Genomic DNA, 13242 nt, shown 5'->3' on the forward strand with positions numbered 1-13242 from the left:
CTCTCCTCTCCTCTCCTCTCCTCTCCTCTCCTCTCCTCTCCTCTCCTCTCCTCTCCTCTCCTCTCCTCTCCTCTCCTCTCTTTCTGTTTCTTCTTTTCCTTTTTTCTCTTCCTTTCTGTTTCTTCTTTTCCTTTTCTCTCTTCCTTTATTCACTCTTCCCTTCCCTTCTCTGCTCTTCTCTGCTCTTCTCTTTTTTCTTCTATCGGCTCCACCGTTGTAGACAAAACTCCCTTATTCTCCTCCACATCTCGCTAGAAAAAGGAGAGTCACAAGTTGTGACTGAGTAATTTTTGCCTCAAACACAGCTTGAGAGGAAAAAAGAAAAACTGCTTCCTCCAGAGATCCCTCTGACAGAGGCAAGCTACAACTGGGACTGCAGCAAAAGCAAGGGCAGGAGTGCTGGTACCTGTCTGTGGGCCCAAGAAGCCGGGAGAAGTTGTCAATTACGACCTCTTGGTGACAGCGGATGAGGATGACCACCGCCTGGCACAGGAAGGGCATGAATGTGCTCTGCTGCGTGGATGATGTGCAGCTGCGCAGGATGTGGAGGATTGGTAGCACCTGAAAGAGGAAGGGGAGAAAGAACGACTTGCTGCATCCTTGATTCTGCAGGGCCTAGCCATGGACATTCAGCACATGAGCCTGCTCCCTTAACATGCTGCCAAGGCCTAAGCCTAAACTGCATGCCAGCTACCTTGTCCAAGCCATGACTCTGCACTCAGGCTGTGCTTCTTTAGCACAAGAGGCAAATGGTACAAGGCGTAGTGCAACAGCCAGAGGAAAACCAAGACACATGAAAGAAAGTCTCTTACATCCCGACAGATGTCCTTCCTGTACATCTGCAGAAAGGTGGTCATCCACTTCCCAGCTGCACGCACACGCATTCCTTTGCCTTTCCGCAGCATCTCCTTGATAGCCATCAGGAAGTCAACAGTGCGTTCCAGAGGGAAGTTTCTGCACACGATCTGCAGAGAAAAGAGAAGCAGGAGAGATCTCATCACTGCTCTGCGGCAGTTCTTCAAAACAGAAAGGAGTCTTGAGGGCATTTTCTTCAGCAGCTTGCCAGTAATTCAGGAGGCAATCACAATGCTCCTGCTCTCCATACCCTGCTATTTATATGGAAGGCGGTTGAGCCTTCTCTCAGCTTCTCCACCCATGGTGTTTGCTTACAAAGCCAACCTCCCAGCAGCCACAGTCACACACAAACACACGTCATGGAATCAGCTCCTTGCACAGGGCACCTGACGGCCAGAGAGAGCTCAGAGCCTCCACCTACTTGCTGAGAAAAGCAGTCTCCAGGTAACAGCTCATTCTGGAAATGGTGTGAGAGGCTGGGGGCAGCATAGGGTCATGCAGAAGCCTATGCACTCAGATCCCACCACCCCTTTTTGGGTCCACTTACTCTTGCCAGTTTGGATGAGATCTGGAGCTGAGAGATGGTGCTGCAGTCACTCAGCCTCTCACACAGGCTCCCGATGTCTCCCATCTCAGTGACTCTGTTGGCCGCCTTGGCTGGAAAGACATGGGGAAAAAAGGGAAGTCATGCTTCTGGAAACTGAACTGCTTTCCATGGGGAGAGACAGAGGACAGGGTGGGGACAAGAAGAGAGCTGTGCACAGTGCATCTCCCTCCTGTAAACAGGGCCCAGCCCATGGGGCTCTGGTAGTGCTGCAGAGGAGAGCACAGGGCTGGTGCACCCCGCTCTACTCACCTTGGATTCGGAGAAGGGAGCTTAGGCAGGTGGCGGCCAACTGGCGGGATGTAGGCATGGGGTCACACGTCAGCGGAGCCAGCAATCCCACCAAGGAGCCAAAGTTCTCGCAGGCATCTCCTCTCTGCAGTGGCGAGAGGCAGGAACAAAGCTGTAGGCAGCCCCAGCTCTCCCTAGCTTCTTCTGCCTGTGCCTTCCCCATGCCATGACACAGCATGCACAGCTGGGTGGAACTCGCCTTCCAGCACTGGGGAGGGAGCAGGGAGCATGCAGTGGGGCTCTTTACTCACCGGAAGCTCTTCACAAGCAGCCAGCAGCTGGGAGCAGGTCTGCAGGGCCCTCTTGCGCTCCCACACGTTGTTTGAGGTCACTGATCTCTGCAGAACCTGGAGCAGAGCATCTGTCTCACCGTGGACCTCTTTCCCTTCCTGCCATCCCTCTCCCTGTTCCTCTTTTCCCAACAGTTTCCCTCAGGGCTGCCCTGTGGCTCCACATGGACCCCCGCCTCACTGAGCACTGACACTGCTGCTCCCATTCTCTGCAGACACTCCTGCCCCCTAACCCAGGAGCTTTTCCTCAGCTGTGGCCTGCCAGGGGCTGGCTCCTGCCTTTCCCCCTGCAGGGCCCATTTCTCTGCCCATTTCTCAGCTCGCAGTGAGCTGGCCCATTAGCAGGAGATTATTCCCCCTTTGATCATCCTCTCAATTCCCAGATCTCTGTCCCTGCTGTCAACGGGCACCATGCTCTCTCCCTTGCCCCACACATACTCACATGGACTATGTTCTGGAAGAAGCCACGGGTGGTCTCTGTCTCAAGCAGGACCACCATGAGCTGGCCCAGAGCTTTCAACGATGTTTGCAGAAGCTGAAAGCAGGAGAGGGGATTGAGGTGTGGCATCACGGCTGCTGCCGGAGCATCGGTTGTGTGTGCTGAGGTAGGGTTCCGACGCAGAGATGGCTGGGAAAGTTACGGCAAGTTACCTGCAGGTACTGTGCTGCTTGATGTGACTCCCTGATCTTCAGCATCATCTCTGCTGAAGGATGTGACACAATGTTCTTGCAGCACAGAGTCAACATTTCACGTACATCTTTGCTTCCTAAAGAGGGCTTCAACTTGCTGACAGGAGGAAAAAAAGGAAGAGAAAACAAAAAGGGCCTTTACCACTGCTCTCCAGACTGGATCAGACAACATCCGAGACTCTCCTAACCAACAGCTGCAAAGCCAACACCCCCAGCCTGTGCTGCTGGAGTAGCGCCCGCCTCCTCCCTGGCAGTAGTGAACCAGCTCCTGCTCTGAAGGGAAGAAGGCCCCAGGTCTCCCTTCTCTTCCTTGACAGGGGACAGGAGCACCAGGCATTTCTCCCTGCCCAGAATCTCAGCTTCACTAGCCACAGCAGCCCAGCCATCTCTCTTAAAGATGCAGCTCCTCACCCCCTCCAGGCTTTCAGCAGCTACCCAGAAGGGGGACCACCATCCTGCCTTGCAACCCTAGTGACTCCCGCCCTTACCTCAACTGCTCCAGGGCCAGAACCACCTTCAGGGGCACTGGGGATACAGGGGTGCCCAAGTAATACTTCTTCAGCAAGTCCTGCAAGTACCAGAGATACATTGTCAAAGTGGGCAAGGGGCACACAAGAGCTCTTCTGCCTGGCCCAGAGACAGAAACAACTGCCACACACCAGCCCCATCGCTCCCACATTTTCCATGGAAGCACTGCAGGATGCAGCAGTTCCACAGCTGGTGGGTCTAGCCCGCTGCCAGCCGCTGCCTGCCAGCACCCAAGGTCCCCACCAGCTGGAGAGTGTGGCTGAGGGAAACCTGCATGGCTCCAGGGAAGTGAGCCTCGTGGCACAGCCCAGAACTCCTCTGCAGAGGGCCCTGGCTCTAGGCACTCACCATCAGAATCTCCATCAGCTTGCTCTTCAGGGAGGTGTTAAAGCAGGCGGAGCCACCCACAGCATGGAGGGCAGAGCTGAAGTCAGTGATGCTCTGCACCAGCGCAAGCTTGTTCTGCAAGTCCTGGGGCCCAAGAGAGAACATTCTCTGAACTGTGGGAAGGGCTGCGGGCTGTAAGGGGGACACGTGGGGGCAATCCTAAGGGAAGGGCTTGGATCTTCATCTGGGCACAAACCGTTCCCCGAGGGATCTTTGGAAAGAGAAGGCCCATCTCAGCATCCCCCCACGTGGAGGGGCTGCAGCTGGGCACTCAGACACCCTGGCACGCTTCGAGCTCTCACCCGGCAGCTGCAGCTGTACAGCAGCAGGATGTTGCCCACAATGTCTCCCTCCAGGCGGGCAAGCAGCTGTTCCTTGGAGGCTCGCAGTGCCAAGCTGCCATGGGCGAGGATGAGAGCGTTGCGTGTGGCCTGAGCTCTCGTGCTGTCCAGCTCCGTCTGTGTGAGGAGAAATGCCTTGAGACACTTGCTCAATGGCCCCCAGTGCCCCGCGATGCACCTGGGCTCCCAGGGCAGGAGCTGCTTTGACAGTAAGGCAGAAGAAAGCCAAGATGGAAACCCGTAATGCTTCACCTTCTTGCATCTGGAAATCCTCCCACTCCGGCCTTTGCACAGCCTGGACGCAAACATGGTGAGTGTGTCCAGGACTGTGTGGAAGTTGCTCTCAGCAGCATGGCTGAGAAGAGAGATCATTCCCTGCAAAAAAAAAAAAAAGGGGGGGGGGGGAGGCTGTTGGCACAGGCCTGAACCTACTGTCACGGCCAGCCACAGTGGCTGGGCTGGTCCTCGCCTGGAGGAAACGACAGGAAACTGAGGAGATCAAATGGCCCGGAGCAGGGCCAGGGGAAGCCCTCTGCCCCAGGGACAGAGCGGGGATGCTCGCAGGAGCTGGCTGGGAGGAGAGCTCACCTGGGCCTCGGATGTCTCCTCTGCGTTGGTTTCCTCCATGTGCTGCAGCAGCTTCTCTTGGATGTGGAGGACTTCCTTACAAGCTCCCAGAACTGTCCCCAGGGCCTTGTACAGGAAAGACTGCATGGGAAGGGAAGGAATGGGAAGGAAGAAGGTGAGATGTGGCAGCAGCCTGACCTGCTGGGAGAGGGCCAGGTGGGAAGGACCCATGCTCCCTGGGAGTTGCTGAGAGCAGAGCACCAGCTGCAGCCCCAGCCCCAGTTGGGCACCACTGGGTAGAGCCAGGGGGAACTCACCTTTTCTCCAGAGCTGCTGGGGGAGCTGCTCAGCCGCCGGCTCAGCTCGCAGCTCAGGGCCTTGGTCCAGGCCTCATCCTCCACGATGTCCAGCGATGCCCTCAGGAACTGTTGGAGAACAGGAGAAGTCAATGTTTCCTTGCCCTTTGTCTCTTCCCGCATTCCCAAGTTACTGCACACTTCTGGGGACAGGTGCCTGGAAGAACAGCCCCTCTCCCAGCTCCCCCCAGCATTCCCTCCCTTAAAGCTGCCTGCCGCTCCTCTCCTAAGACCCCCCTTGGGCTTGGGACAAGGAGGAAGAGGCAGCGCCGCAGAGGTGTGCAGCTGCTCCACAGTAGCTTTTGAGAGGCTGTTCCTGTCCCTTGGTAGCTCATATGGGAGCAGGGCTCCTTGTGGCAGGCAAGCACTTCTCTGCACTGTGTCTTCCTGCAATGCTGTACCTTTAGCAGATGGTTATCCCACTCTGCAGAGTCCGGGAAGCTCTCATCTTTCCCTGCACAGCAATAAGAAGCAAAAGAGCCTTGCTTGGAATCAAGTCACAAAAGAAGAGCTGCAGCAAACCTGGCTTGGCCTGGGCACTTGCCCACTCCACCTCTCCCCCCCCACCAGTACTTTACCTTCGAGACGCTGCAGCAGGAGGGGAATCTCAGCAGCCCACATGGCCCCCACAGCTCTGTGGATCTTGCTGTGGAGGTTTTGCATGAGCAGCAAGGCAGCGGCTTGGAGTTCGCTGCCTGCAAAAGGGCTCCCTGCCACCACCTGAGCAAGAGCAAGGAGAAACTGGGTCACTTCTGAAGCAAGAGAAGCGGCTTCCCCCAGGAAGGAAGCAGCTTGGCTCTGCCCTGATGGGCAAGGAGCAGCCAACAGCTTTGCCCATGACACTGCAAGCTAGAGAAGAGAACGGCATCCCCAGGAGTGAAGCAGGTGCTGGCACACTCGGCCATGCTGTTTCCTCCTTGGGGCTTGTGGTATCGGCTTTTGGAGCATCTACTTACCAGCAGACGTACCAGCAGTGTCTGGGGAGTCAGCAGTGGGCCTGTGAGGAGAAAGAAGTGCTGAGTAAGACTCTAAGACACTCCGTGCCCTGCCACACGAACCTCCGCTCTCCCTTCTGGGTGCTAACATGGGTCAGCAGAGCTCACGGGGGGAGTCTCTCCTCCTACCTTGAAACATGGAGCTGAGGAAATGGGGATCCAGTTCTTCCACGTCCTGCACTGTCAGATCCCCTCTCTCAGCCAGGGCTTGGACACAACGGGAGATTGGAATCATCATGCCGGTGTACTCGGCTGGCACCACGTACAGCAGCAGCCGCGGCCACAGGAGCTGTAGGGAATGAGGCAGTTGAGCGTGTCAGCATTTCTGCCTCCACTCAGAGATGAAGAGGACTCTGAATTTCCCCGAGTCTTGTGTGCTTCAGAGCACATTGGAGAATAGACTTGGGGTGTTGGAATGCGACGAGGAACATGTGGTGCGAAGGCAAGGAGTGGCAGCAGGGCAGAGTGTGACTTACTTTGGTCATCCCTCTTGCAGAGACATCCAGTGATTCCAGGATGTCCATACACAGCTCTTGGAGAGCTCCCTCTTCCTTGGCTTCCTGGGCAGAAAGGACTCCGGCTGCCTGCACAACAGTGGTGTTGAAGCACCGGTTACACTCAGTTCTCAAGAGCCACTCAGGAGGCTCAGGTGTGGCCCCACCCTTGCTTCTGTGCCAGCCTCTGAGCAGCATGGGTCTTCCAAAAGAAGATGCTGCCCACTGTCCTTACCCTTCTTCTCGTGGTGCGGCTGAACTCACTGAAGATGTGCCCCACCACATCCCAGGCTGAGCAGCTCCAGGTGTCAGTGCTGAGCAGATCCTCAATGAAGTGCAGAACGGCCCTCCTCACCTGTCAGGGGTCAATTGTGGCTGTGATTTTCCTGCTCAGAAGGCAAAGGGAAGCCACCTGCTCATCAGGGCAGCCCTTTGGGCATGAGCAGAAACGACAAAAGCAGAGGAGAAGGCTTGGCCCCTGAGGCCCCCAGGCCTTAGCACCAGGCTATGCACTTTCCGTGCACAGCACAGGGACCTGACTGCTCCACTCTGCCTGCTCTCCCCACAGGAGCCATCGTGACCATGTGGTCAATGCCCCAGAACAGCCCCGGTCACCCCAGCCCTGCCCGTGTTGGCAGCAGCATCACCACCCCAACAGTGCTTTCTTTCCTCAGACAGCTCACCCCAGTCCTTGGGTCACTGCACACACACTGCACAGCCTCTGCAATCTGCGGCAACTTCTCTGTCATCGCGGGCTCTGCAAGAGATGCACAGAAGTATGTGTCAAGGCACAACTCAGATGGCAAAAGGGATCCCTGGAAGTTCCGACTCCTGGTACTGACCATCAGAGCGAGCCAGAGTGCTGAGCAGACCCAGGGCTGCCACGCATCCAGCTTCCCACTCATCACCCAGCTGCGACTGCAGAAAGAGGACTGTTTCCTCTGGGCAGATTCGGGCTGCAGGAAAGAAATCCCGTGCTGTGTTAGTGAGCAATTCGTGCCCATTCGTGAGGTTAGAGAGTGATATTTCGGCCAGGGCACTGGCAAGCATCGCCAAAGCTCCTCTCCTTACCCTGCAGCATCATGCAGTGGGTCAGCTCTGTATTATCAGCCTCGCTGTGCTGCCTGGTGTCATCAGAGAGCTGTGGGAACAAAGTCCATTTGAGAAAATCACATCAGAACTGAGGATGGAAAAGGCACTGTGCTGCCAGCTCCTGTCTCCCTTGGCACTCTCAGGAAGAGGACATGCAGACAAAACCCAGCCTGCCCAACAGCATCCCGGAGGGCTCTGGATCAGCCACGGGCATGCAGGAGCTAAGGCTGAGCAGCCGTCAGAGACTCAGAGCTTTGCAGTCCTCCTGAGGCTTAGCCAAGAGGGAAACTGCTGTGTGCACAAGGATAGGCTCCCCTTACCTGGTAGAACACGGCACTGGTGATAGCCAGAAACTTGTCCTTCGGGATGACAGATTGAACTCCCTCTAAGGCCTCCAGGAACATACGAAGGCTCTGCAAGAGACCAGGAGAGGAAGAAAGGGCTGAAGCCACATCTAGCCACGTGGGAGCAGAGGAACTGTTTCCCAGTGGTTTGTCTGCTGGGAGAAGCTCCTGCATAGGTGTTCTTGTTTGTCCCCCCCTCCCAGCAGCACCAAGAGAGTCTCTGCTCTCAACTGAGCCCTGGGGTTTGGGCATCATTTGCTGGCATTTCCCACCCAGCAGTCCTCTTCTCCCCCATCAGAAGCAAGAGCCCCACGGTGGTGGTGGTGAAGCCTCCCATCCCCAGGAGATGGGCACCAGTGACTCTTGGCTTCCTCCTGGCTCCTGTCCATGTTGTTCCTTCCTTGACTGAAGAGATCAGGAAGCCTCAAACCTCCCTTGAACACCTGTTCCTTCTTTCTGCAAGGGCTGCCCACCTCCTCCCTGCATCCCCCTGACCCCTCGTGGCACTTACATGGGCCACATCCACACTGAGCCGTGCGCAACATCTCACCTTGGCCACCCTGCAGGTGTCTTGGATTTCCTGACACGGGTGCACGAGCCAGAGGAACTGCTCCCAGACGTGCTCTCGGGGCAGCTCCTCTTGCAGAAGGACAGTCATCATGGCAGCCACAGCTCCAAGGACGGCCTGTTTGTCCTGGAGAGGGATGGCAGAGGCCCGGCATCAAAGACTGAAGGTCTGCCCTTCCTACAGAGAGGGCTTTCTTTTTCCCTTCCCCTTCCCCATATCCCTGTGCCCAGCAGGAGATGGGCTCGCTCTCCCTGGGCAGGCAGGTTTTCCCTACACCCTCATCCCCAGCTCTCCCCGTCACAGTGCTGTGACATGTGGATGCTCCCTGGCAGAGAGATCCAGCCCCAAGCACAGAGCCAGTTTAGAGCCCTTTGCAGAGCCAGCCCACACCCTCTCGTCACCCCTCTGCTCTCAGCCTGCTGGGCACATACAGAACTGCCGACATGGATGCCCCAGCTGCCATCCTTGGCTAGGAATGCAGCAGTGCTCACCTCTTCCTCCTTGCAGTCCTGCCAGTTCCTCACCACAGAGAAGAAGAGCTCATCAAGATTCTCATAGATTTGTTCCTTCTCTGTGGCAGGCCAGGGACATTGCTTTCCGGAGGACATGTGAATCTTGACGCCGTCCATCCATTGTTTCACAACTGGAAAAACAAAACAAAAAAATAAATGAAGAATTAATTATTAAAAAAAAAAAAAACACAACAAAACAAAACAAGAGAAAAAGGAGCCTGCGAGAGTCTGCAGCAGGGTGAGGTGCAAGGGCTGTCCCAAGCCCCCCTGCTCTGGGGCCAGCACTCACCAGCACAAGCAATGCGCAGGGTCCGACCACTCCTCACCTGGCCCACCACACTGCGCAGGCCAGCCAGCGTCAGCCACACAAAGGAGATGCACTGTGGAGCTGCAGAGAGGAAGGAGAGGGGCACGGTCAGAGCCTCAGCAGGGAGGGAGGAGAGGCTGCAGCCCTGCACCCCCAGCTCTACGCAGATCATGTGCAAGGGGAGAGACCCCTTTGCCCGGTTGTCGTAGGCATCAGGAGGCTGAGGGCACTCTACCATAGGTGCTGAAGAGTTTGCCCAGGGTCACAAGCACGAACTCCTTGGACATCTCCCGTGTGGCCTTCAGGTGGCCCTGGAGCTCGGCCATCACCAAGCTGAAGTGTGTCCGGGCCAGAGCCACCAGGACATTGCTGGCAGCTGTCCTCACGCTGTCCGTCACGCCCTGAAAAAGAGTCACTGGTGACACACGGCACAGGAGACTGCCCGACGCCTTCCCTTGGAAGGGCTCAGCCACTGCCGTCTGCCAGCAGAACACCAGCGTGGGCAGGCGGCTCCCTTTGCCTTCGGGAGTGACCCCTCACCTGGGCTGCTGTCAGGTCCTGGGACACCTCTGCCAGCAGCCGGTTCACCACTCCGCACGGCGGGCGGCTGTCACCTTCCCACAGGACGTGCTCCAGCTCGCAGTACGCCTGCGCTCGGTCACCCTGGGGACAGGGATAGGTCACGTTCTGCTTTGCCCTTGTTCCCGGGGAGCCGCCCGCTGCCACCCATCGCTATGCCGATGAGCTGCCGGGGCCTGGCACTCACGGGACAAGAACCAGGGCAAGGAATGATGGTTGGACGTCCCCAGCTCACCTCCTGGTCTTGCAGGCGCTGCAGCAGTAAATTCACGGCACAGGTGGGGACAGGGCTTTCCACCCTGCCTCTCTCCCTGCGACGTGTAGGTCTGGGCATGCAGCCCACACAGGCAAAGAGACCTGGAAGGAAAGAGCAGAGCAGCTGTCACTGGTGTTGCTTGGAGCCAGGGCCGAGCATCTGGCCAGCTCTGGGAGGAATGCTCCTCCAGCCCCACAGTAGGGGTGGGCTGTGCTGGCACATGTGTGGTTGGCGGGGAGAGGGGAGAGAGCCTTCCCCTTGCTGGGGTACTGGGGAAACCATGATGGGCGGCTGCACTCAGCAGAGCAAGAACAGTGCTGCTGGCACATCCTAAAGAGACACTGGCGGCACACACGTGCTCGGGCAGCGTCACGGTGTCCAGAGAGGTGGAGGGACCTCACCTCGAAGGGCTCTCAGCCGCTCCATCACACAGGATGTTTCCAGATAGACACAAAGCTCTCTCTGGGTTCACTTCCTGCGCGTCCCACAAGCGGACTGAGCCACCGCTCCCACCGCTGCCACAGGGGTGAAAGCAACAACTGTGACATCACAGCAAGGAGTGCCACCTCACAGAGAATGATGTGCCCTGGGCTGGGGACCAGAAAGCATGTTTTGCAGCCCTCTGTGTCTTCCACCAGCAGTATTCTTTAGTTTCTGTTTCCTTGAGATGCTCTATCTCCATATTTTCCACCTTCCCAGCCTTTTTTTCTAAGTCTTCTACCTCCATGACATGAGGGCACGCAAACACAAGGGCAGGCCTTGAACAAACCAGAGAGGAAACAAAATAGAAACACAGAACCATTAAGGTTGGAAAAGAACTCAAAAACCATCTAGGACATCAGTCAGCCCATTTCCACCATACTCACAAACCATGTCCCTCAGTGCCACATCCACACAGTTCTTGAACACCTCCAGGGACGGTGATTCCACCACCGCCCTGGGCAGTGGTCCAGCAAGCAGGAGAAGAAGCTCAGCTACCTATGCTAGAGCTAACCTAGAGCTGTCCTGTGGCGAAATACTCAGCTATACTAGCAAGAGCCTCTGCTTTGTAAAGGTTCCCCTTACCACTGATCCTCAGTGAAATGCAGTTAACGCATAGGCCTAAAGCAGGAGCGAACAAAAATGGGTCTGGGAGGAATAAAGCAAGTTACTCAATGCTGTGGAGAGATTCTGTTTATATTAAACAGCCATGAGATCCAGCAGTATTCACTTGCCTGCCCATCAGTCTTGCCAGACAAATACCATTGCAGGACAAGAAATACATACAGATCCAAGCTTATCAGGAGAAAATACACTTGCCATCATACTCAACTGTGCAGGTTATGTTGGAACTTGGTGTGAAAACAGGGGCACAGAACGGAAAGAAATGAGTGGGAGATAGCCTGTACTAAGCACTGCTGAAAAACTGAACTCACATAAGTGCCTACATATGGGCTTAGTGCTCAAAGTCTGGGTCCTGCTTGCTTTCTTTGAAATCTTTGCCACAAAGTGTGATATTCAGCAAGACCCATTCCTTTTTGTGAACACAGAGCACATCTTGGGATGTGCACTTCCCCTGGAAGGTCACGTGGAGGGAAAGTCCTATCAAGTGAATTTTTCTCTGTCTGCAGACTCATGTAGGATTGTTCTTAAGGAGAGCATTAATTACACCTGGCCACTTCCTCAGCTGGAGCCAGTCAATACATCCATCGCTTTCATCAGCTGCACTGCCTGTGACAGCTAGGAATGATCTATTCTCTACAGCTAAAAACTTTATTTCTTACAAGTCCTGAAATCTGGAAGCTTCCTAGTTTAGATTGGATTGGCCTCCATTCTAAAGAAAATCAGCTCTCAACCCCTATAGATTGGACTTCCTTTTGATTTTTGTTTTTCACCAGCTCTGCCCCTGTGAATCTCCTCCAGGATTACTCTTGACTTACACTGATATACAAATGAGAAGATGTAGGATCCCTACATGCATTCAGAGCTAAAATGTTTGCAGCAATTTAGGTGCAAATGCACCTGTGCCTGATAGGCACAAATAGAGGGAAGGAGAAAAGGGGACAGGGCAGACATGAGTCAGATGAGCAGTGGCAATGCTAAGGGTGGTGCAGCTCTGCCCTTTCAGCTCTTTTGGAAGGACTGCACTACCTGAACCCCACTGGCACAGTCTTTGTGCTAGAACAGCTATCATCTAGAAAGTAACTAGTTTCATTGGGTTTGTCCCACACAGTTTACCTAAGTGGCAGATTAGGATAATCATTGCTTTTCATTAATATCCTCCCTTTTATTTTGCCAGTAGGTAGTGCTGCTGCTCACACTAGTCACTTGAGCAGGTTCTCACCCCCTTTCTATGAGAGCTACTCCTCTGGGGTCCTGGGCATTTACTTTTGAATTTTTCTAATTTAATGTAATGCCAGTGAAAGCAGGAGGAATAGCTGTGTGATCCTGCCTTTAATCCCAAAGGTTAGATCAAGCCTGGTTAGCGAAAGCTTGAATTTCCTTGTCTTTCAGAAGCACGTGTGAGGCTGCTCTGCCCTTGTCTGTCCTGCTGAGCCCCCCAAGGACAGCATGTATTACAGCGTGGCCCATGCTAGTTCTGCTGCCAGATTTGGAGCCACCAGACAGCCCCAGTGTCTGGCTGCTGGCTAATTGTGTTCGTTCTGAGCCAAGAACCAGGTAAAGGATCCTGATTGTCCACTACGTGTTGCTCAGTCTCACTTAACCTGGTCCCAAAGGGCTGGGAGGTGGCATGTTTGGAAACCTTGCTATGGTATGGCCATCTCCCTTCTTCAGCACTCCCACATCCTGTTCATTTGAGTTAGCCAGTGTTCTTTGCTGTGTTTCATTTTGTTCTTAGCTTCTAAAAGCATTTCTGTAGAGCGGAGGGGCTTTTTCCTCCCAAGAAAACAACAGTACTTAACATGCGTGAGATGCTTTGCATCTTTCAATCAAACCCAGTTAAGTAATTAATCCTTGCAACGTTCCTGAGAGAAAAGCAAACATTTTCTCATTTTTGCACGTGGGGAAACTAAGGCAGAAAGGTGAAGCAAATTGCTTAAGGCCGGTGAGAGATTTAGGATCACAAACACAGGAGTTTTCCAGCTCCTGGTGCTGCATTCAGGCAAGCAGAGCAAGTCTCCAATGGGTAAAACAGGCTGCAGGCATGGCCTCCCCTGCAAGCAATAGTGTTGCTGTGAAGCATGC

At 54.8% G+C, this 13242-nt stretch overlaps 1 protein-coding gene across 3 annotated transcripts; it reads right to left on the reverse strand.

Moving 5' to 3' along the window:
• Positions 1-33: 33 nt before the first annotated feature.
• On the reverse strand, positions 34-10542 carry LOC116229831 (maestro heat-like repeat-containing protein family member 2B). Of its 3 annotated transcripts, none has more exons than XM_090123721.1 (31): positions 10458-10542; positions 10036-10157; positions 9762-9884; positions 9457-9622; positions 9204-9302; positions 8894-9045; positions 8385-8528; positions 7811-7903; positions 7470-7539; positions 7241-7354; positions 7082-7155; positions 6634-6753; positions 6381-6488; positions 6034-6193; positions 5866-5906; positions 5488-5629; positions 5311-5363; positions 4871-4978; positions 4575-4694; positions 4239-4361; positions 3948-4103; positions 3607-3729; positions 3219-3298; positions 2692-2827; positions 2483-2575; positions 2002-2097; positions 1712-1835; positions 1403-1512; positions 813-965; positions 407-561; positions 34-251 (listed from the first exon to the last, which is right to left on the reverse strand). In XM_090123721.1, exons 1-31 carry the CDS (start codon positions 10480-10482, stop codon positions 200-202), a joined length of 3435 nt encoding a protein of 1144 aa, XP_089979847.1. In that variant the 5' UTR covers positions 10483-10542; the 3' UTR covers positions 34-199. The 3 variants fall into 3 exon arrangements, with proteins under 3 accessions (XP_089979847.1, XP_089979842.1, XP_089979858.1); XM_090123716.1 differs by having other exon boundaries at positions 3607-3777; XM_090123732.1 differs by lacking the exons at positions 34-251; positions 407-561; positions 813-965; ... (2 more) ...; positions 2002-2097; positions 2483-2575 and having other exon boundaries at positions 2608-2827.
• Between the last annotated feature and the right edge of the window lie 2700 nt (positions 10543-13242).

Source organism: Phasianus colchicus, chromosome 1, assembly GCF_987193195.1.
Source record: "Phasianus colchicus chromosome 1, bPhaCol1.hap1.1, whole genome shotgun sequence".
In the NCBI taxonomy this organism is placed as follows: Eukaryota; Metazoa; Chordata; class Aves; order Galliformes; family Phasianidae; genus Phasianus; species Phasianus colchicus.

Excerpts from the sequence above, each read along its gene's own strand:
- LOC116229831 (XM_090123716.1), bottom strand. The coding sequence starts at position 10,482 with ATGGAGCGGCTGAGAGCCCTTCGAG. Across the intron at positions 9,623-9,761 it reads AGGACCTGACAGCAGCCCAG|GGCGTGACGGACAGCGTGAG; the intron begins GTGAGGGGTCAC and ends ACTCTTTTTCAG. Across the intron at positions 7,355-7,469 it reads CCACTGCATGATGCTGCAGG|CCCGAATCTGCCCAGAGGAA; the intron begins GTAAGGAGAGGA and ends TCTTTCCTGCAG.